At 36.8% G+C, this 23,970-nt stretch overlaps 3 protein-coding genes across 5 annotated transcripts; 1 reads left to right on the forward strand and 2 right to left on the reverse strand.

The window, feature by feature from the left end:
• Nucleotides 1-1,005: 1,005 nt before the first annotated feature.
• On the forward strand, nucleotides 1,006-5,444 carry LOC110928630 (nudix hydrolase 19, chloroplastic). Its single transcript, XM_022171654.2, has 7 exons — nucleotides 1,006-1,643; nucleotides 3,010-3,150; nucleotides 3,238-3,342; nucleotides 3,594-3,693; nucleotides 4,534-4,626; nucleotides 4,733-4,959; nucleotides 5,218-5,444. Exons 1-7 carry the CDS (start codon nucleotides 1,140-1,142, stop codon nucleotides 5,221-5,223), a joined length of 1,176 nt encoding a protein of 391 aa, XP_022027346.1. The 5' UTR covers nucleotides 1,006-1,139; the 3' UTR covers nucleotides 5,224-5,444.
• Nucleotides 5,445-6,473: 1,029 nt separating this feature from the next.
• LOC110928632 (meiotic recombination protein DMC1 homolog) lies at nucleotides 6,474-10,520 on the reverse strand. The gene is made up of 15 exons (XM_022171655.2): nucleotides 10,364-10,520; nucleotides 10,184-10,266; nucleotides 8,898-8,989; nucleotides 8,750-8,821; nucleotides 8,616-8,654; nucleotides 8,460-8,517; nucleotides 8,326-8,371; nucleotides 8,189-8,234; nucleotides 7,657-7,718; nucleotides 7,506-7,572; nucleotides 7,316-7,408; nucleotides 7,171-7,239; nucleotides 7,001-7,079; nucleotides 6,752-6,918; nucleotides 6,474-6,661 (listed from the first exon to the last, which is right to left on the reverse strand). Exons 1-15 carry the CDS (start codon nucleotides 10,375-10,377, stop codon nucleotides 6,617-6,619), a joined length of 1,032 nt encoding a protein of 343 aa, XP_022027347.1. The 5' UTR covers nucleotides 10,378-10,520; the 3' UTR covers nucleotides 6,474-6,616.
• Nucleotides 10,521-19,160: 8,640 nt separating this feature from the next.
• Nucleotides 19,161-23,246, reverse strand: LOC110928633 (photosystem II D1 precursor processing protein PSB27-H2, chloroplastic). Of its 3 annotated transcripts, none has more exons than XM_022171657.2 (4): nucleotides 23,093-23,245; nucleotides 21,849-21,940; nucleotides 21,366-21,745; nucleotides 19,161-19,421 (listed from the first exon to the last, which is right to left on the reverse strand). In XM_022171657.2, exons 2-4 carry the CDS (start codon nucleotides 21,916-21,918, stop codon nucleotides 19,284-19,286), a joined length of 588 nt encoding a protein of 195 aa, XP_022027349.1. In that variant the 5' UTR covers nucleotides 21,919-21,940; nucleotides 23,093-23,245; the 3' UTR covers nucleotides 19,161-19,283. The 3 variants fall into 3 exon arrangements, with proteins under 3 accessions (XP_022027349.1, XP_022027348.1, XP_022027350.1); XM_022171656.2 differs by having other exon boundaries at nucleotides 21,849-21,959; nucleotides 23,093-23,240; XM_022171658.2 differs by lacking the exon at nucleotides 21,849-21,940 and having other exon boundaries at nucleotides 21,366-21,734; nucleotides 23,093-23,246.
• Nucleotides 23,247-23,970: the final 724 nt, after the last annotated feature.

A 23,970-nucleotide genomic window follows, 5' to 3' on the forward strand; every position in this document is an offset into this window, starting at 1 on the left:
ATTACGATATTGCCCCCAGTTCGATATTAAATTTAATGGCAGGGAATAGTATCACCCTGCCATTGCTTCAAATGGGTGGTCGCCTCTCCCTTATTGGACCAACCAGTTTATTATTTTATACACACTTTAAAATTACGTTTTTGCCCTGCAATAGTGTTTCTCTCCCCTTGGTTCAAATGGGCGGCGAGCAATACCTATTGGAACACCCAGCTTATTATTTTATATCAACTTTAAAATTATGTTTTTGCCCCCAGTTAAAAAATACGGTTTTGTCTCAACTTCAAAATACATTTACCCTTTTGCCCCGAGTTAAAAAACAGGATTTCGCCCTCGGTAAAAATATTATGCTTTTACCCTCAGCCAAAATTACGTTTTCGCCGCAGTTCAAAATAAAATTTTGTTCCCCCCCCCCCCCCCCCCCCGCTTAAAATTACGAATTTACACCATTTTATTATTTTATACCTACTTTAACATTACGGTTTTACCCACAGTTTAAAATTACGTATTTGCCCCCAGTTTAAAATAAATTTATGCTTTTGCCCCCAGCTAAAATTTACGAACTTTCCCTCGGTTCAAAATTACGATATCACCCTCAATTCAAAATTACGTTTTTGTCCCCGGTGCAAAATAAAATTATGGTTTTCCCCTAGCTAAAAATTAGGATTTTGCTCTCAGAAAAAATTTTATTTTTCCTCCAAGTAAAAATAAAAATATGACTTTATAATAAAATTATAGTACTGTTTTTTAATTTGCTGAGAATTATTCGGCCATCATCAAACGTTACGCTAGCATTCATCATCCATACGTGTTCACTTACGTGCCATTTTCTTTCCTCCAATATGCAATATTCAAAGTCCAAATTCACAACATGCATCTACTACTTGTACATTTATCTTTACAACTTGTACATTTCTCTACATTTAGTCATTTAGTTGCATGGACCTAATCTGAAAAAAAAAAGCACAAGCTTTAATAATTTATTTTTTTCTTTTCTAACCGTCATATTTGAATACAAACATATACCCATGTTCCATTTCTTCTTCAAATTCAATCATCCTCTTTTTCTTCAACAAAATTCACCTAAAAACCCTATAAATTCATAAAAAGATTCAATTTTGACAAACACCCAATTCACAACAATGTCAATAAACCTCAAATCACCAGTTTTTGCAGGCAATCCAATAAGATCAAAAACCCCCAAATCAACCGACCCATTTTCACCGACACCGGCCTTTGAAACCCTAAAGATTTTAATTTCAAACCAAACCCACATCCAAGATTCATCTTCTTTAACTTTCAAGATCTTACCTTTCAGAAAGGGGCGACCTTTAGCTAGATCAACAGGTGATTTGGTGAAAAAATGGCATCTGGGTTGGTTGAGTTTTGATGAATTTAAGGATGTTTTGGAAGGGTCAGAGGTTGTTTTGAGTGAAGATTTGTTGGTTTATTTGGGGTATGAAAATGAGGGAGATGAAAAGACTCAAAAGAGTGTTGTGTATTGGGGGGTTGATGTGAGTTTAGGGGATAGTTTGGTGCAGAAGTTTGGTGGTCAACAGCTTTGTTTTGTGCAGTTGACTACTTTGATGGTGGCTACTGATTGGGCTGATGAGAAGACTATGGGTCAACTTGCAATTGCTGGTCATGTAAGTTGTTAATCCATATAGATGTTATGTATAACTAGGGATGGGCTTTTTTTCCCGAATACTGATACCGATTTTAGGTATTTGGTATATGTATCGGTACCCGGTCTTTTTTATTTTGGTATTCGGTACTTTCGGTATTGGTACGGGTACCGAATTTTATGTGGACCTTTAAAAGTTTTTCTTGTATTATGTTTTATTTCATATTATGGTATTTATAGTACTCGTATTGATTTTACCTATATGGTACCGTATCATATTGGTACTCGTACCAATTTTACCTATTTGGTACTCGTACTATATTGGTACTCATGTCAATTTTACCTAGGTGTGTTTAGGGGTAAGTTAATGTAGGATAGGTTGCGTAACGAACAAAGGGTTATATAGGTTGCATAACTATTAACATAAGTTGTGTAATGAGCTGCGTAATTAGTTATACATGTTGCGTAATTAGTTAGCATCATGTATAATTACATATATTGGTTTTGTATTTATTAACATAAGTTGCGTAATTATTTTTCGTTACATAATTATTGTGCGTAATTAGTTATACATGTTGCGTAATTTATTAACTTCACGCGTAATTACATATATATATGTTGCGTAATTATGTTACTTCATGCGTAATTATGGCATCGAAGGCCTTTGTACGCTTTGTACGTTAAGCGTCCTTTGTCTTTAAACATTACACCGTGTGTTTAATATATAACCAGTTTTAAGTAAAGAATTAGAGAACCACTTGAGCACTACACCTGTACGTAGTGCTGACAAGATATAATAGGAGAGAGAAAGAAAGACGGTTATGTTGTTACATAACCAATTTTGCATAACCGCCTTTTGTGTCATAGTTAAAACAATATGTACATGTGTTTATATGGTTCTTACAAATATATGCTCAAAATTGTTTTTGTATCGAGCCAAAACTTATTTTGTATTAAATTGCGCGCTACATATATGCATATGCACGATTGAGTCTCCAATGACTTGTTTTGGATTGGATTGTAACATTGTAAATTTCATGAAGGAACTATCAATCGCGTAAGGGGGTGTTTGGATGTGATACTAGAGTGATCGTTGTAGCGTTTGACTGTGTTTTTGTCGCTTGAAATTGTAATAATCACATGGTTATTTAAGAAAATAATAGATAAAATACGGGGTATATAGGTAATTTTACTCGACATATGGTTGTAAGTGTTGTTTTAGCTAGTATGACACATTATTTGTTTACCGAAAAGATAATCCTAAGAAGATACATGTTACCTAAACAGCGTAGAATTTTTTACTTGAAATTGCAATAATTACATAATTACTTTGAGAATGCGCATCTAAACTACATATTACTAAACTTTTGTTTTATATATATATATAGGCAAGAGCGCTACTAGAATGGCATAGTACATCTCGGTTTTGTGGATCGTGTGGTGAAAAGTTAATTCCCATTGAAGCTGGTAGAAGAAAGCAATGTATAAACACATCCTGCAAAAAGAGAATATACCCGCGAGTTGATCCAGTATGTTAATTTATTATAAGTATTTTAATTTCTCCTAGTCTTTTTGAACGTGCGGTATGTAAAATGACCCGTTTGACCTTGCTACAGGTTGTAATTATGTTGGTCATCGATAAAGAGAACGACCGTGTACTTCTTAGTAAACAGTCAAGATTTGTGCCTAGAATGTGGAGTTGCCTTTCGGGTTTTATTGAGGTATGTTTCATGTAAATATTACAATTAATCTGAACCTTATATAGTATATTTATATTTTATATCTTGCGACTAAAAACTGAAATGGATACTAAACAAAATAATTGTTATATCAAATACAGAACTATACTATTTTGTAATCCTTGTGTGTGTGTATATAGTATATACGCGAACACTATTTAAAAAGGTATAAACAGATGTTCATATGGTTTATCCATTCGTGTTTTTTTTCTAATTTTCTTTACCTTTTTTAGCCCGGAGAAAGCTTGGAAGAGGCGGTGAGGAGAGAAACATGGGAGGAAACCGGCATTGAAGTTGGTGAAGTTGTTTATCATAGTTCTCAACCATGGCCTGGTGAGGATATCATATTCATTTTTTATTTTTTAATTTAAGATTAATATCACGTTAAAAAAAATATATATATATATTTTACGCCCATTCCTTTTTTAGTCCTCAAGTATTTTAGAAAACCACAAATATGTGACCATACTTTATAACTGTTCTGTTTGAAAGAAACCGGAACATAATGCAATGTCTTATAATTGGTTTGCTGTAAAAAGTGCGCCTTGGCGCTTGACGGCGTCTACACCTTCGCTCCGTGCCTCAGCTCCTGCACGTCACCTATGCAGTTAATGCGGTAAAAATCCGGATGTCGGTCAAGGACCGATATTTGAGATATCGGTTATCGCGGTGGGATATCGGTAATTTTAATATCATGCAGAATTTATATGTAAAGCAATTTAATACTAACAATTCAGTATACTCTCCTACCATTAACAAATTAACGTTTTGCAACTTGCAAAACACTAACAATTGTAGCAAGTAGGAACTCATTAAGACTTAAAACACTAACATTTAACACTTAACAATTAACAAATATCACTTAAAACAATAATAACAGCAATAAGAAGAAAGATGAATGGTAGAACTAAGAAGAAAGGTACTGATATCGGGAAGATCGGTGAGATATTGGGAAAATCGGTCAATAACGCCGATAGTATCGGTACCGATATTTGACACCGATATTTTACACGGATAACCGATATATCGGTGATGTATCGCTGATATTAACTGCATAGTGCCTCACACTCTTTAAAAATTAAAACATAGCCTTTTTTTGTCTACAAGGTTATAAACCCTAATCTTGTATATGATGAATAAATAAGTGTTTTTTGGTCATGGGTTTCTTTGCAGTTGGAAGTAGTAGCATGCCATGCCAGCTAATGGTAGGATTTTTAGCATACGCCACATCAGTCGATATAAACGTGGACAAGAAAGAATTAGAAGGTAATATTATGATCTAGAATCACTTTATTTTCATAGAATAGATTTACCATAATGATGATATCAGGCTAGTAGTTAATTGATTATGTTGTTATTCAATATCGCGTAGATGCGGAATGGCATAGTAGAGAAGACGTGAAGAGAGCGTTGACTATGACCGAATATGGAAAAGCACAAAAGACAGCTGCATCAAAGGTTGACCAAATCTGCAAAGGGGTTGAAAAGGGTCAAAATCTTGCTGCGGATTTTGGTGTTGAAAGTGGAGAGCTTCTGACCATGTTTGTTCCTGGGCCTTTCGCAATCGCTCATCATCTCATTTCATCATGGGCTCATCAGGTCAGTTTTTCTGTTTTAGAAAGGGTAACGGGCCAAAGCGGCCTCGTTCATAATATCAATGGGTAATTGTTAATATGATCAATAATCCGGGTCAGGATGGGCAAACCCACCTACTCTTTTTTTCTTTTTTCCATTTTCATAATGGACGAATTAATGTGTTGGAAAATCTTTTAGTACAATAATAGTCTTACCTTCAAAATAAAATGATTTAGGATGTTTATGCATCTTTCTTATACACTTCCAATGACTTTCTCTCAGGTTTAATCAACTTGATGTTTCCGAGCGTGTTCTATTGGAGTACGAGTTGATCCCTATGTGACCGATATAGAGCTCATAAAGTTCCCTTACGTTATGCTATGTCCAGTTTTTTTACTTGTAAACTTTATGTTAAAGTTGTATATGAAAGAACTTAAAACATGTAATCCTTATTGTTCTTTTCAGTCACAGAAAAAATGAAAATGCACACACAAGGTGCAATACTGCAACTATTGAGTGGTTATCCCGGTTACATATACATGGAAAGATTTATCCTACCAAATTTATTCTACAAGATTAAAATTACCCTACAAGATCACTTTATAAAATTACCCTACAAAATCAAAATTACCCTACAAGATCATTTGTAGAGTAGAGTAATTTTGATAATTACTCTACGAGTAAAATAGTTACGAAAATGTCACCATGTTTTTTTCAAGAAAACCTTCTGTTCGTACGTTTTGTACGTTAACGGTATTTGTATTTGATCTTTTGTCTTTTGACATAACGTATCTGTATTTGATCTTTTGTCTTTTGACATAACGTATCTGTATTTGATAATATGATTTTAAAACCAGTTTGATCATCTAGTTGACGTGTCTACTAATTCATTCGTTAGAGTGGTCCGTAAAAAACATGCAAAATCTTTTAAACTTGAAAGATATATGAACTTGCAAAAATACTAAGGTATGAGTACTTGATATGCAACAACAATCATTAAACAAAACAATTAACCAAATTTAAACTAAAAAGATATATGAAATTGCAAAAATACTAAGTTATGTGTACTTGATCTACAACAACCATTAAACAAAAGAATTAACCAAACACAAAACGGCAAACGTATATGATGTGTGGTTTCAGGTCTTGTGTATGACTTTTGTATTATCATAATTAAGAGGCACCCTAGATGGCTATAAGATTAACTATGTGCAACTTGTAAAGAAATCAGTATTTGAAATTAACTCAATATCAATAGATTTTTCACTAAAGTTATCAGTTATAACTCACTGTTTTGAGAAATTGAAAGTGATAGCAAAATAATTAAATGCTCATCTGTCTATTTATAAAAACTCACACAATTTTAAAATTTTTGGACGAAAAATAAAAAATTTCACACTTCTAACCAAAACATTGTGGGGGGGGGGGGGGGGGGTGTTGCGGGTGCACCCCCGGGTATCAACTAAGCTAGTAAGTATCATAAGAGTAACACATTGTATATTTGAGTGTACACAAATGAATCCATAAGAAAACAATAATTACCCATAAAAACTCATTTATTAACGGAACGGATCATTACCATGTGTACTTAAAATGGAATATGTATTCAGTAGCCAACTGATATGAAATATAAACATAAAACATATTTAAAAACTAGGCATGTACCAATGCAGCAGCAACTTCAGTCTTTTGCATCTGCAATTCCTCCTGGTGTTATCTGAAATATGTGATCTTTTTTGTCAAGAAAAAAAAATATAGTATTTGAGACACCGAATATAACCAAACTAGTAACGTTTTTTTATGGTTTTAAGGATATAGCTTCTGATTCTGGGAGATTTGGTGCATCGAAGACCTTGCAGACGCGCTGTTCACCTTTACCCTTCCTAAACATTAATCTCACAGTGGCTGCATGAGCAAGAACATGACCTCCTGCTGGTTTCTTTGGATCGGATATGAACACCCCGCCACCTGGATCAGCTATCACTGCGATAAACATTCGCAGATTCACCAATTCAGATTTCCATAATTTATCCAATAAAGCATGTTATTATTAGTGAAGTAGAACCTTGGTTTGTCATATACACTGCTACATTGAATTCTTCAGCAATCTTGGTCAAACGGGAGAGCATCTGAGCCAGCTTTTGCTGTGAAACAACGATGATGTATGCAGTATGAATGAATGATGTCACTCTTGAACATGAATACAGAAGCATATTCAGTATCATATAATCTTACCTGGCGGTCTGCAAGTTCTCCTCTTCCAGTGAAGTCCACTCGAAACAGTGCAATGACAGAATCAACAATCTAGAAAATAATCAGATTCAGAATGTGGATTAGTACGTTAGAAAGAATGTAGAGCTTTGGCTCAAGAAGGACACACCAGTAGTCTAAACGGTTCTTCAGACATCTTTGCTGCCAAGCCAAGGAGCAGATTGTACTGATGTTCATATGTGTATGCGCGTGCGTATATAATCTTCAGTATACATGGGTGAAGATGCAATCAGACAATCAGTTACCATACAAAACAACAATACAGTTTAAAAAAGCGTTGTTAGTTATTACGACATTACGTTATCAAGAACGGCTCCAGCATCCATGCCAAATCGTTCAGCAATGGGTACAATACGATCAGGTCGGCTGCACGCACATTTATTAAGGAAAAACTAGCAAAAAAAGTAACAGAGGTTAAAAAAAAAAAAAAAAGAAGAAATGATAGGATACAAAGTTCCCTCTGTATCTATATAAGCAACTTTCCCATTTCCTCCTTTCATGCTAGTAGGAAGCTGCATGAATAAAGCAAGGATTTAATCAAAAACTAAACAAACATAATTAGCCTCGAGTAGGGGTGTTAAATGGGTTGTGTTCACGGGTCGACCCGACATAAACTCCAAAATTTGACAATTGACACGAGTCCGAAAAACATGAACCCGAACTAGACACGGGTTTTCACGAGTTGACACAAACACGACATGTTAAGAACTAAATTTATTTTATAATTTTGCATACTAGTACTCTAAATTACAAATCTACAACCAAAAATACAAATGTATATCAAATAACTTCATTTATTGATTCTAATTTCTCTTTTATATTATAAAATTCTAGCATAGAATACTCAAATCTATTTAAGTTATATTACAAAACTGGACAACCATAACATGTTTAGCTAAATGTGTTCGTGGGTTCGACCCAAAACTGACCCGAATGTGTTTAGACAAAACCCAACCCCGTGAATATTGTGTTAAGTCCGTACCTGTGTTGTAACGCAGAGAGTATGAGCCAGCTGCGTCTTTCCAGACCTGAATGATTACATTAATGAAGAGATTATAAGACAGATCATGGAGATTCATATTTCATACATAATCTATTATATGATATGTTTGTTCAAACCTAAACTCGCCAAAAGCTTCTGTTATCTGCAGAGTTTCAATGCCGCCTTGCCAAATTCAAAAGCAAACAGTTATTCCTCTACAGTTCATATTTTTGTTTAAAAGATATCAACTTAGTTTATATCAAGTTTTCACCTCCTAGAAGTTCATCAAGTGCTTGACTTCCAGTAGTGATGCGGACAACAGCCTTTCTCTGTGTAACAAAGGATGACAAATCCGATATCGAGTTAAATTAACACAAGATCATTTGTAGCATTCTGAAATTGGAAGTTAGACAAATGAGTATCTTACTCTTAGTAGAGCATCACTTCCAGTGATATAGCCGAAGTTCTGAATCATAAACAAGCCAAGCAAAACAAGACTTATATATACGCTATTTAAAATCAGATAAACCAGAATCTGTAAATTACAAACAGATTACTAACCACTATCTTCTCAGCAGCTTCACAGATTTTATCAACTTTAGCCTCAGACAGACCTTTTATACCAGTCAAGTTCTGTAATGTAAATTAATTTTAACCCAAATGTTACCAAACAATTAATAATAATGAAAAAAGTGCAGGTTTCGGTTACCTTCTTCGTGTGCATCATCAGGCCATTGCATGTGTATATTCCTGCATCTTGCAGCTTCTTCACATCTCCAGCATTTATTCCATGAGAAGTCACTGAATAAACATAAAACAAAACTAGTTCACACTACATACAGATCATTCAGTCGAATTGTAGCTCCTAAATCGTAATCATGATGGAATGAGAAGGCAGTGTAGATGACTCAGTTACGTAATCAAATCATCGAGATCAAACATGTATAGCATTATAGAAACTTAAATGTTATAAACATTGCTAGAACCTTCCATCATTTCCTCGCACACGCAGATCTAAGTTAACTAGCAAACGAAGTTCTACAAGCTCGATTCCAAAAATTTGAACGTATTCAAAATGATTTCGAATTTTAGTACAGCAATTGGAATCATAATGAGGATAACAAACAGCAAATATATGAATGTGCAACTCACAAAAACGAAGAGAATTTCAGATACAATACGCATAAACACAAAACTAGGTCACAATACACACAGATCATTCGGTCTAATTCTAGCTCATAATCATGATGGAACAGGAAGGTAGTATAGGACCGACTCGGTTACATAATCATATCATCTAGACTCAGTTACTAAGCATTGCCAGAACATTGTATCATTTACACACACACAAACAGATTTAAGCTAATTAGCAAATCGAAGTTCCACAAGTTTGATTCCGTATATTTGAACATATTCATAACAATTTCGATTATCAATATAGTAATTAGCATGATATAAGTATTTCCACAAGTTTGATTCCATAAATCTGAGCATATATATAACAATTTCGATTTTCAGTAGAGCAATTAGCATCGTCTTGAGGATATAACAACTTCTACAAGTTCGATTCATAAATCTGAACCTATTCATAACGATTTTTACGAGTTTTATTCCATAAATCTGAACCTGTTCATACTGATTTCAGTTTTCAGTTGAGCAACTAGCATCGTAACGTAATGAAGAGAACGATTTCTACAACTTCGATCTTCTAAATCTGAACATATTCACAACGATTTTGATTTTCAATAGAGCAATTCAACTAACAAACAGCAAAAATACGAATGTACAAGTCACGTACACGAAGAGAATTTCAGATAATAGATGCAGAGAATACGAGATAACCTACAAGTTCGATTTCATAAATTTGAACATATTCATAACGATTTCGATTTTCAATACTTCAACTAACAAACACAGCATGCAACTCACGAAAACAATCAGAATTTCAGATAACTGACGTAGAGAGTGTGAGATAATCGATACGAATCTACTTACGCTTGTCAATAGCTTCAAACAGATCTTCTTCTTCATCGATTTCTTCACGTTCGACGAGCTGCAAGTGGCTCTGTTCTTCCGATCTGGAACAAAAACGTTAGATAATCGATTAAAATGCAACATCGATAACGTGATTGCAGATTATATCAGTTGAATTAGGTTAGAGGATTAGAAACTTACTTGAACGATTGCATTTTCGAATTGAGATGTGAACTGTGGAGTGAGATTGAGAGGGAAAAACGGTTATGCTTTTTGAAATTGTGAAAATGGAAGATGAATTGAGGGGATTATTTATGGATCATGCTAATCACACACAGCCAAAATAATTTTCACACCCCTAAGCGCTCCGCTTTGGCCATAGCGCGGCGCTTAGGGCGACAAAAGGTGATACGAGGTTTCGAATGACTGACTGAGTGACAGACTGACAGACATAAAGCTTCCTAGGTTTCAGTCGTCCCGTGAACCCTAAGCGCCGCGCTTTGGCCATAGCGCGGCGCTTCGATCCCAAATTCTGGCTTTAAATCACTGGCCAGACAACAGATTCATCACTCGAATTGTTTTCTGTCGATCTTCTTTGCTCTATTAGTTAAATTTTTTGAAAAAACGATGTCGTGGTTCAGTAACTATCTTTTCGGTGATTATTCTGACGAGTCGGTTGTTCCTGATTCTTACGAGGGGACCGCTATTTCTGACTCGTTTGAGAAACCGGTGTCGTCCAACTTGAGGGAGACAGAGGTTGTATCTGGCATTCGTTATCGTGATAACACGGTGCAGCTGGATTTGAATACCCCTGTGGAGGACCCTTACGCACAACAAGGTTATTCGAATTTCGGTTACGGTGGCGAGTATAGCTTTGTACAGCAGGAGTGTTATCCAAACGAAAGTTACGGTTGTCAACAAGGTTATTCGAATTTCGGTTACGGTGGCGAGCAAAGCTTTGTACAGCAGGAGTGTTATCCAAACCAGAGTTACGGTTGTGAACAGAGCTTTGAACATCAAGTCTATTCGAATCTCGGTGACGATGGTGAGCCGGAGGATGTGTCTGTTGACGAGGAAGGTTGTTACCCGGTTACATTTTCGTTTGATACAACGCAGACCTTTTCGTCACGTAAAGAGTTGGTGCGTTGGGTACAAGACACGGCAAAAGACAATGGTTACCTCATTGTGACAAAGAGGTCGAATAAAAGAGGAGAGAATTACAAGATTTGGTTTCAATGTACTTTTGGTGGGGAGCATAAGAGTGTAGCTACACAGAGGAAAACGGGTAGCAAGAAAATAGGCTGCCCGTTCGAGATGATCGGGTTTTCGGAATCATCCGGAAGTGTTTGGAGGATCGAGGTGACGAAGGCGAAGCATAACCACACTCCTATTGAAAACTTCGAGGGTCACGCGTATGCGAGAAGGCTTTCTTCGGAGGACAAAAAACTGGTTAAGGAGTTGGCAGAGCAAGATATTCGCAACCAAAGTATCTGGCGAACGCTGACAGTCCTTGTCTGTTGACCAAAGCCAAAGCGCCCCGCTTTGGCCATAGTGAGGCGCTTTGGATGTGCAAAAAGACAAACAGCGTGTGCGAATAGACCCAGCCTTTTGAAATAAAACTAGAGCAAACATTAAGCTCATTTGAATTGTGTCTTATTTTAAAGTAGATGTATTGAACTGCGTGTTGTCAGGAAGGAAATTTGATCAGTATCGATTTAGGCATTTAGCTAGTAATAATACTAGAAAAAAAACATAATCTTAATAAAAGAGAAACTTAAAAGTTAAATATTAAAAAGAGTTAAATGCCATTTTAGTCTATGTGGTTTGGGCCATTTTGACAGTTTAGTCTAAAAGTTTAAATTTTTGTTTGTGGGTCCAAAAATGTTTCACTGTTGTCATTTCAGTCCACTCGCTTAACTTCATCCATTTTTTCTGTTAACAGGAAGGGCAATCTGTCATTTTATATGGCCTAATTGCCCTTCTAGTTAACAGAATTACATATAAAATGACCGAATTGCCCTTCTAGTTAACATAAAAAATGGATGAAGTTAACCCAGTGGACTAAAATAGCAACTGTGAAACCTTTTTGGACCCACAGACAAAAAACGAAACTTTTGAACTAAACTGTTAAAATAACACAAACCACATGTACTAAAATAGCATTTAACTCTATTAAAAAAATAGTGAGATTAAACTAAAATATTAAAAAGTGAAAAAAAAACCGCATCTGTAACAAAATACATAGCTATTACAAAAATATTGAAAAAATGAAAAAGAAAAATGCAACTTTTTGCAACCTTTAAAAATTAAAATAAAATAAAAAAAGAACTCATTTTAGCATAGATAGGGCAGCTCAGCTAAGCCATACTATTCATAACAACTTCTTTTTGTGTAGTTAGTTGTGTAGATAGGTAATGGGTCATGCTAATTACACACGCCAAAAATAATTTTCACACCCCTAAGCGCCGCGCTATGGCCAAAGCGGGGCGCTTAGGGCGACAAAAGTTGATACGAGGTTTCACTGACTGACTGATAAGTCAGAGACATAAAGGTGATACGAGGTTTCAGTTACCCCGTGAACCCTAAGCGGAGCGCTATGGCCAAAGCGCGGCGCTTCGACCACAAATGCTGCCTTTAAATCCTTGCACAGACTCGACATTCATCATTCGATTTGTTTGTTGTCGATCTTCTTTGCTCTATTAGTTACATGTTTTGAAAAAACGATGTCGGGGTAAGTAACTATCTTTTCGGTCAATATTCTGACGAGTCAGTTGTTCCTGATTCTTACAAGGGGACCGCTATTTCTGACTCGTTTGAGAAACCGGTGTCGTCCAACTTGAGGGAGACAGAGGTTGTATCTGGCATTCGTTATCGTGATAACATGGTGAAGCTGGATTTGAATACCCCTGTGGAGGACCCTTACGCACAACAAGGTTATTCGAATTTCGGTTACGGTGGAGACTATAGCTTTGTACAGCAGGAGTGTTATCCAAACGACAGTTACGGTTGTCAACAGAGCTTACAAGGTTATTCGAATTTCGGTTACGGTGGCGAGCAAAGCTTTGTACAGCAGGAGTGTTATCCAAACCACAGTTACGGTTGTGAACAGAGCTTTGAACATCAAGTCTATTCGAACCTCGGTGACGATGGTGAGCCGGAGGATGTGTCTGTTGACGAGGAAGGTTGTTACCCGGTTACATTTTCGTTTGATACAACGCAGACCTTTTCGTCACGTAAAGAGTTGGTGCGTTGGGTACAAGACATGGCAAAAGACAATGGTTACCTCATTGTGACTAAGATGTCGAATAAAAGAGGAGAGAATTACAAGATTTGGTTTCAATGTACTTTTGGTGGGGAGCATAAGAGTATAGCTACACAGAGGAAAACGGGTAGCAAGAAAATAGGCTGCCCGTTCGAGATGATCGGGTTTTCGGAATCATCCGGAAGTGTTTGGAGGATCGAGGTGACGAAGGCGAAGCATAACCACACTCCTATTGAAAACTTCGAGGGTCACGCGTATGCGAGAAGGCTTTCTTCGGAGGACAAAAAACTGGTTAAGGAGTTGGCAGAGCAAGATATTCCCAACCAAAGTATCTGGCGAACGCTGACAAAAAACAATCCGGCTAGAAAGCTTATTCCGAAAGATATACACAACGCTGTTCAGAAGATCAACGCCCAAAAAAATGTCGGTAAGTCTCCGATGCAAAAACTTGAAAACATTCTTATCGAAAAAAATTACACTTATTACATGCGCACGAATGAGATATCGAACGAAGTTGAAGACGTCTTCTTTGTTCACGAAAAATCATTCACTATGTGGTGTGACTTCCCGCATGTGCTATTGATTGACGCCACATACAAAACGAACATGTACAACCTGCCATTTGTTCAGGTCGTAGGCATGACGTCGACAAACAAATCGTTTACGGCTGCTTGTGCGGTAATTTCCGCTGAGAAGTCAGAGAACTACCTATGGGTGTTGCAGAGGATCAAGTCTATGCTGGTAGGATGTATGGAACTGCGCGTGATTTTAACAGACAGGAATTTTGCGCTAATGAACACGTGTGAACAAGTTTTTCCAAAAGCGCATAAGTATCTTTGTCGGTTCCATATTCAACAAAATATTAATAAGAACAGCAAGAAGAAATTCTCTGACAAGGAGTGGAAAGAATTCGTACGTACATTTTGGACATTGTGCGAGTCCACGACCGAGGAAATATACATGTATAACTTGGAAAACCTTGAAGCACAGCTGAAAGAAGCTGACCGTGAACGTGAGTATTTCTTACATAATTATGTTCAAATTTTATATAATAACAAAAACTGACTATTTACGTTTTTTAATTTTAGAGGTTTTTGATTATTTGAAGAAATCCTGGTTGGATCCGTACCGTGAAAAGTTTGTATCTTACTGGATTAACCAAACTATCAACTTTCACCAAACTACGACCAACAGGGTTGAGCGCATGCATGCAACATTAAAAAGTCACTTTCCAAGTCATCGCAACACACTGGATAAACTTGTACTGTATGTTGATCATGTTGTTGATAGACAATACGCCGAGATTAGAAGTAGCTTTGAAACAAGCATCCGAAAAGTGATGACGCACCACAAGAATCAGCCCATGCTTGCATATATTCTCAGAAAGGTTTCAATATATGCGATTGAGCTTTTGAGTATGGAACTAAAACGTAAGGAAGACGGGTTGAGAGCCTACGGTGCAAGCTGTGGTTGCCAACTTTTTACCAGCTGTGGTTTGCCATGTGCCTGTCGTTTGGAAAAGTTGGAAAATAAAGGTAATTAATATTTTTGACCTTTCTCGTTATGATTTTGCCACCTAATTTGTTTTCATCCACAGGTCAGCAAATCCGGATCACACACATAGACGTGTTTTGGAAGAAGCTTGACTTCAAGCCTACAAGGAATAACATAGAGGATATCGATGTAGACGCGGAATTTGAAAAATTGAAAAAACAGATCGATCCAACACCCCCTCAAGTGAAAAGGAGCTTCTTTGAAAAGTTTCAGCAAATCCTCAATCCAGGGAACAATAACAAAAAACCTCCTGTTGTTCTGAAGAAAACTCGTGGTCGCCCAACATTGAAAACGCAGGAAGAAAGAAAGGTTGAAACCGCTAGAAAAAGCTCTTACATTCCGTCAGAAGAAACTTGGGTCGAGGCCTCAGACGATCTTCCCCGTCACAGCTCGTACATATCAACCGAAGATTCTAGAAGAGAAAAGAATACCAAACCGCTCAACCTACACCCTGATTTCCCGAATATCAAGCTCGGTCCTAAGACGGATATAGCGATCCGCAACTACGCATCTCAGATTCCCAAAGTGATCCATCCATACATCGTTAGAATAAAGGACGTGAAACCAGATGGTCATTGTGGGTTTCGATCGGTGGCTGTTGGGTTAGGAGTGAAACAAAATTCATATTTGATGATCCGGGAACAACTTCTAAAGGAGTTACGTATGAACGAATCGCTTTGGAGGCAGGTTTTCGATCCGGAAAACATAGGACATTATGATGCGCTGGTTACACGGATCGATTTCAAGGGGATGGGACGACCCAAAATGACAATATACATCATAATACTACAATTAATGAAAAAATACGTCATGTTCATGTACGGTAGGCGGCTGATACACATAACACTTCTCACAGGAGTACTTGTGCTTTCAAACCAAAATGATACGAGATAACGGAATAAGACATCACACGTAACCGATTTGATCCGGAACTTGCAGTATAGTCCATATATATTAAAAAATGATGTATAATGGAAAAAACGTAAAATTTAGACTATTTATCGACGCGTTTGTGAATTAAAAACAATTTTAAAAAATTTAAAAAAGGCCCAAAACGCCCCGCTATGGCCATAACGCTGCGTTTTGGACACCAAAGCGCCGCGCTATGGCCATAGCGGGGCGCTTCGGTCCTTCGTTATACACTGAAGCGGGGCATCTTCTCCCCCACTTCACCCAAACACAAAAACACACACATAAGGTGCGATCTCACACACTACAGCCGGATTTCGAGTTTTTCAAGGTTTCAACCGCTAAAAGGTAAGATCGAACACCCTTAATCGTTTCGGTATAACATACATGTTGATTGTTTTGTTGATTGTGGCCTTAATCGATCGCTGTTGGGTTCTGTTCTTCAGAATGAAGAACCAAAGCGCCGCGCCAAGGCCAAAGCGGGGCGCTTTGGTTCATGTTTATTTTTTTTTAATTTGTTATTTGTTTAATTATTATTTGTTTATTAATATTATTTGTTTATTAATATTTGTTTAATATTTGTTTAATATTATTATTTGTTTAATATTATTATTTGTTTAATATTATTATTTGTTTATTAATATTTGTTTAATATTATTATTTGTTTATTTAATATTATTATTTGTTTATTTAATATTATTATTTGTTTGTTTAATATTATTATTTGTTTGTTTAATATTATTATTTGTTTGTTTAATATTATTATTTATTTATTTAATATTATTATTTGTTTATTTCATATTATTATTTGTTTATTTAATATTATTTGTTTAATATTATTTGTTTATTTAATATTATTTGTTTATTTAATATTATTTGTTTATTTGTTTATTTAATAATATTATTTGTTTAATATTATTTGTTTATTAATATTATTATTTGTTTATTTAATATTATTATTTGTTTATTTAATATTATTATTTGTTTATTTAATATTATTTGTTTAATATTATTTGTTTATTTAATATTATTATTTGTTCAACGTGCAGGGATGGATTCCTCCGATAATGAGATTGAGCATATGGAGGCTGAGGGAGAGGTGGGGGACGAGGGAGAGCCGGCATGTCCGTACCTGCAGTTTCCGCAGGGGTCACGGGCGAGGGGGAGATGCGCTAGGTTGCGCACCATAGAGATTGGGGAGCATGTAGGGATAGACTGGGAGCTGCTGACTACCTTGGGAGAGGTCGAGCGGGCGCGTGATATAGTTGGACTAGATACTCCTTGGTCGCGCCTATTTGAGTTAGCGATGGAGGACTCGTACCCTGAGCTTACGGTCGAGTTTCTTTCTACGTTTACATACGCGCCGCATCCAGCTGATTACGTGGAGGACCCTGATTTTCCAGTCCACGAGGTTACATTCCGTCTCGCCGGTCAGGAGTTTGAGATGAGTGTGCGGGAGTTTGCTGTCCATACAGGTTTGTACACTGAGCCTGAGCTTGATACTGATTTATATACGCAGGCGGTTACGATGATGGACAGGCAGAAGCTTATCAGTTTCTGGAGGGCCATTTCCAGGGCTCCTTTTGGGAAATCCTGGCAAAAGGCCACCACCATTAGAGACCCCTTGCACCGATACCTGCACCATGTTATCGCGTCAACTATCGTGCCGCGGGGTTCCAGTAAGGAGAAGGTCAACCTCAGTGACCTTTTCTTTCTATACTGCCTACTACGCCGCCAGCCCTGCGATCTAGCAGCCAGCTTGGCAGATTACTTTTCTACTGCATACCACCGGCAGCTCCGCGGGCAGCTGCACACTGGCTCATTTATCACCGCCATTGCACGCTCGCTAGGGATCGTGCCTGAGCATGATCCGCTGCTGTCCGATCCGGTCCCGTCATCCAGGTTGGGCCGCGCGTCATCAGTCCTTGTCTGTTGACTAAGACCAAAGCGCCCCGCTTTAGCCATAGCGAGGCGCTTTAGATGTGCAAAAAGACAAAAGGCGTGTGCGAATAGACCAGGCCTAGGTAATTCCTTTTGTGTAGATAGGTAATGAATGAGTTAAATAAGAAAACATTTGTTGGAAAAGATATAAGTTTAATGGTTTAGATTAGGGCTGGCAAATTATGTCTTAGCGGGTTTAACAGGTCTCTGATGACACGAACAACACAAATACTAAACATGAATACAACCCGTTTAACTACTTTATATCCAATGTCTATAATACAGTTATATGTTTTATGTACAAAAAGAGAGAAATGATGGATCCTAACCTTCTGATTTAATTATTAAATAAAAGATGAAAAATCACATGGCGTATATACAGGTTACTACTGAATTGACGATAGAACAAGATTTATTTTTAATGTTTACAACCATATTTATTAAGATCTCACATTTTAAGATTTTGTAGTTCTATGACATGATCATGATGAGTGAGTTAACTTACTACTTTATACTTCAAATTAAACAATTTCTTCATGATATTTATACTAATCAAAGTAAATAAACCGATCTCTTTTCAAACAAATATGAATTTCAAGATGATTCCATCAATGAACACACCGATGTCTATAGTTGTTAGGATGAGTGCACATGTTTATGGTAAGGCGATATATGTCTCAACTTAGTAACTTACGATATATGATTTGAGACGTTTCTTTACTTAACTTCCGCATGTTATCCGCCACCCTTTGTGCTAGACCGTCCAAAAGAGTCTTATTTTGCAACTTTCAAAAGAGTCTTTAGCTACTTTAAAGGTACTCCTCACACAGTCACGCTTGTCTTCAATATCATAAAATCTCGTGTTATTTTAACTAAGTTCTAACCGACTGAACGAGCACCTATGAAAAGGGCTTGTAGCCTGGTGGTACCAAGGAGTGCAGTAAGATGTTGCACCCTCAAGTGGTGTGGGTCATTCTAAAAAAAGAAAAATAAACAAACTACGTGACTACAACGCTATCTCGTTTGTTCCACAAAAGCCTAGATAAGCTCATCGAACACAAAACTATGTTAAATCGTGAGTCGTGAATCCTTCATAAAAAGATATTCACCTCCTTTGCCCTTTGGAAACCTTGTTCATGCGGTATTGGAACTTGCTATTATAAGCAACCTTTCATAAATTCATTTTACAAACCATTTATCCCCATCCGTGGCCATCCTTCCCGACAAACGCAAAGCACACAAACAGCCACGGACGGACCTCATCCACGAGTGCCACATCACTGCTAACTCGTCCTTAAAACCACAAACCGCCCTTTTAGCTGCTCTTAAACAAAAATGAAAACTATTTCTCCAAATTAAAGCTTGATTATTATGACTACAAAAACAAAATTACAAATGGAAAAATAATGCTTCCAATGAAAAAACAAAAAGTTAATTACAAAAAGGATCAAAAGCCTACAAAAATTGGTCTGCTGTATCAAGATTGCTTATGATTTCTGACTTCACTTGTTCTGGAAGAGGCGCAGACGGGCCTGCCTTTGAGTAAAAGCTTGCTAGAGCTCTAATTGCTTTCTCAATCACAACATATGATTCCTGCACCTCAAAATAAACCATCATTATTAATATAGTTTTGTAATCACAAATAACGCGGCATTCATTTACTAGAAACGGAAAAACCAATAGGTGCTTGAGAGTCGGCCCGGCCCATACTATAGAACTACTCTCTTTGACCTCAACCAACCTGCACTTGTTCGAACTAACCCGCTCATTTTGTTACCTGTTTACCAAGCGCCTGATTCCCCTCATTTTCTACCTTAACGGTTAAAACCGCCTACCCGTCCAACTGGTTAGGGTATTGGTGGGCCCCGTGAGTTTTCCCTAACGGGTTTTCATGGTCACCAAAATATCGTCTTAGTAGGCGGATTTTCCTTTTTTTATCTCTTATGGGTACATAAAAAATATAGAAGGAAAGGTAAAACGGGTCGAGATTCACCTAAATCGTTTTACTAAAATTTTACACTGTTATTTAATAATGTAGTTCTTAAAATCATATTTAATGCATTAATAATCTATTAAGAAAAAAAGGTCAAAAGGTGGTTACATGTCATTGTGACCCGTACTAAACAACACCCGTTTTGACCCATTTGCCACTATATGTGTTTCTTTGCAAAGATGCATGAGAAAGAAAAACTATAATTGAATGCATCAATGGGTGCTTGGCTTTTTATAAAAAAAAATGGGCCAAAATTCCTAAACCATTTTATATAATTGTATTTATCATTGTCTCACTAATAAATTAAAGAATGCACAAAAAAATGTTTACCAGCCAACTTTTGGTCCCTCCCTATTATAACTAACCCTTTACCCATTACTCAACTAACCCGAATCGACCATTGTGCTACCTCTAACCAGGAGCGCAGCATAGTGGGGGCGGGAGGGGGCGGCCGACCCCCCAAACTTTTCGCTCAGTAGTGGAGAGTATGTAGTTTTCGTATAGAAATTTTTTGGGTATATACGTTTTCGACCCCCGTTTTATAGAAATTTTTGGGTAATATACGTTTTCGACCCCCTGGTCAGAAATCTCAAGCTTCGCCACTGCCTCTAACTAAATGTTTTGTTTACAAAAATGCAAAAAAAGCAAACGCGCACCGGTCTGAAATCAAGGATCCTTTGACGTTCCAAGACGTAGGTGTGAGAAGCATTTACACACATACTTGTATTTGCATATTTTGCAAATAGATTAGTTTTGTAATTTAAACCTAGAGGTGGCAATTTTGACTCATTCGCTTATTAATGAGTAGATTTTTAGTATGATTTATCCTTAATGGGTAACCAAAAGGTCTAGCTATAAACCAACCAAGTTAAATACTTAAAAGTCACCAAAACTGGATTCAAAATGTTTAGAGCCACCTAAACTAATTTTAAAACACACACACACCAATGAAATTATAGGGGTGCTAAACGGGTCGTGTTCGTGGGTTAAGGGGTTCAACCCGGACCGGAAAATTTTAGACAAACCCGAACCGGACCCGAACCCGAAAATCGTGTCATACATATGAACCCAAACACGAACCGTTCCACCTGATTTTTTTTCGTTTTTTTTGCAAATTAATATATTAAAATTAAAATTTACTACAAAAAACACAAACGTTTATAATTCAATGACATTTTAATTATAAAAATCTTATGTCGATTTCTTTTTTTTAAGTTATAATTAATTATGGCATAAAATACACACCCAATTTAATTTATGTAAAAAAATATAATATAATATAAATGGGTTAAATAGGTCAACCCACCATTCCGCCAACCGGACCGGGTTGACACGAACCTACCCGTTTAACTAAACGGGTTAACGGGTTCAACCTGAAACTGACAAAATCCGCGAATTTTGTGTTAGGTTCTTGTCGTGTTTTCGGATCATGTTAGAAGCTCACACCCCTAAATGAAAAGATGTTTACAGGTCAACATATTACCTATAACAGACTTTTACCACTCACAAAAGTTAAAAAAAAAAAAAAAAAAAAAAAAGATTACCTCATTAATTACCGACTGTTGTCCCCTCCAATTAGCAAGATACTCTCGTATGGCTTCCTTAGCTGCATCTGCAACCCGTCGAAACTTAGCCATATCATTCGGGTCTTCTTTCAACGACTCACGCAGAGTCTTCACCACTTCTCTTGCCGAACTTAAGTAAGCTTTCGGCAACACTTTACCGGACTTTGTTTTCTCATTAGGGTCAAACAAAGACTTTATCGCCCCAACTAAACTTTCATCTTGTTGTTCATCTTCCGCCCATGCTACTAGCGGTGCAAACCCACCGTTGAACGCTAATGAGCCAACAAAAACCGCTAACAAATGCCGCCGGCTAGAACTTATCTCGTGATTCACAGTTTCGCATCTGGCCTGCGGTTTAACTAACAAACACAATGAGATGTTTAAAAGTTGATTTTTTTTGGTTAAAAGGGTAAAATGGTAAAACTATATACGTGTGATTTAAAACGGAGATTATAAACTTACATTCCTTATCTGATATGATTTTATCGAAAACGGGAGGGGGGCTGATCTTCAATGAGAAGAAAGTCGTCATTCTATGTTCTAAACGCTTAGCTCTGTGTTGAATACGTTTACCTTTAGCACAATAATCACCAGTTAACTAATGTAAATTCTTGGCAAGCATGCGCTCCGTTTTATTTTATAAGACTCGGGTTTATACAGTATAACCTCGATAAATGATGTTCAATAAACGAATAACCTCACCATATGAATAATTTTCTCCAGTCTTAACTTGGACATTTTTATATGAAAACTTAGCCCAAAAAAGAAAATATGGTTTACACCAGGATTTCATTAATTCTCATCAAATTATCTGCTAAAGTGAAACCTAACATACTAAATTACTAACCAACCGAGCATCTATTTATCATACAGTATGCAGTTCACTGCACGTCCATTTTTTTAGAACCGCGACACATACGCTCCCTAATTCTACACCGCCTAAATACCCACAATGGGGTTTGAAGTTTGAACCCTCACCAATGCCACATGCAATCTATACTATTTATTCTTAGGACCCGTAGTTGATATATAGAAGAAGTCTTAAGAGACTAAAAGAACGATACTAACAAAAACAAAACAAGCAAACATTAAACAAAGTAGGTAATAGAAACCTTCCAAGAACAAAAACAAGCAAACATTAGCAGTTTCAGTAACCCATTTTGACCAAAGTGACCCATTTAGCTAACAAAAACATCATCATCATACTCAGTAAATCCCACCAATAGCACAGTTAAGGTAGGGTCTGAGGAGGGTAAGATGTAGACAGTCTTACATCTACCCCGTAGGATAGAGAGGCTGCTTCCAATGAGACCCCCGGCTCGATAGTAGTTTTGCATCAAGCCTTGGACATAATGCACATAACACTCAACAATCGAGACAAAGGTCGATTAGTGCATGTACCCTTTTGTCTTTCGGCTATTTATCAACACTTTTTCTTGAATTTTAACCAATTAATTAGTTTATTATTCATTGATAAAGATTTGGTCATGCATCTTATCAAAAACTGAAAACTGTTAATTGGTTCTCAAGGCAACCACATTCTTCACTACAAAACAGAAATTCAAAAGAAGGCACAACTCTAATCATCATATTGTTGTGTTATCAGTACTCCAAGAAACAAATTGATGAACTATACATATGCAGAACAAATAATTGATTATCAAAATTGTGTTCTATCACAGAGAAGAAGAAGACGAAAAGTGTACCAAGAAGAAGATGACGAAACTCTTGATGGTTGGGTTGATTGGCATCCAATATCTACATGCGGATTACATTCAATCACTATTCTTGATTTCTTCTTCTATTTCTACAGTAAATAATAATGGGACCTTTGGGGTTTTTTTTTCTGGATAAGCTGCAAAGGGGTTGCCAGTGATTTAATTTTATATTTCTTTTTATTAATTTTAAATTTATAAAAAATAGATTCGTAAAGTGTAAAAAAATGATGAAGGGTGTAAAGGGAAACTCTAAAAATGATGAAGGGTGTAAAGGGAAACTCTAGAAATGAATCTGACCATATTTCCGGGTTAGCTGCAAAGGGGTTGCCGTATTATATTTCCTTGTTTTGGTTACACGTGTTTTGAAGTAGGATTTCAGTAAATATTAATTTGGTTTGATATGGTACGCTATCATCAGGGGGGCGGACCCAAGTCCACTCTAAGGTGGGTGGGCGCACCCTCAGGGGAAAAAAAATAAGACTAAATTCCGTCGAAAATCCCGTCTGCACCCCTTAGGTAAAAAGTGTTATCAATTTATATTTTAAATTTTTTTTAGTAAACTCTTATTTTTTTTTTAAATATACTACCTAAATTATATAACTTTTAATACCTAACCAACTAAACCCAAATACCTATACCTTTACCCACTTATAATTCCTAACTAGCTAGCCCACTAAGTCTTAGCCCATTAACCAAACCCAACAATATTTCAAACTATAATAATATAATTAAAGCCCAAAACCTTAAGAAATTCTATCCCGCTCTCTCTCTCTCTCTCTCTCTCTCTCTCTCTCTCTCTTGCGTCCCTGCACTGCCAACGAACAAGATTACCTAGCGACAACAGTCCAGCAGCCAGCGACCACCGT

This window comes from Helianthus annuus, chromosome 3 (assembly GCF_002127325.2).
Source record: "Helianthus annuus cultivar XRQ/B chromosome 3, HanXRQr2.0-SUNRISE, whole genome shotgun sequence".
Classification (NCBI taxonomy): Eukaryota; Viridiplantae; Streptophyta; class Magnoliopsida; order Asterales; family Asteraceae; genus Helianthus; species Helianthus annuus.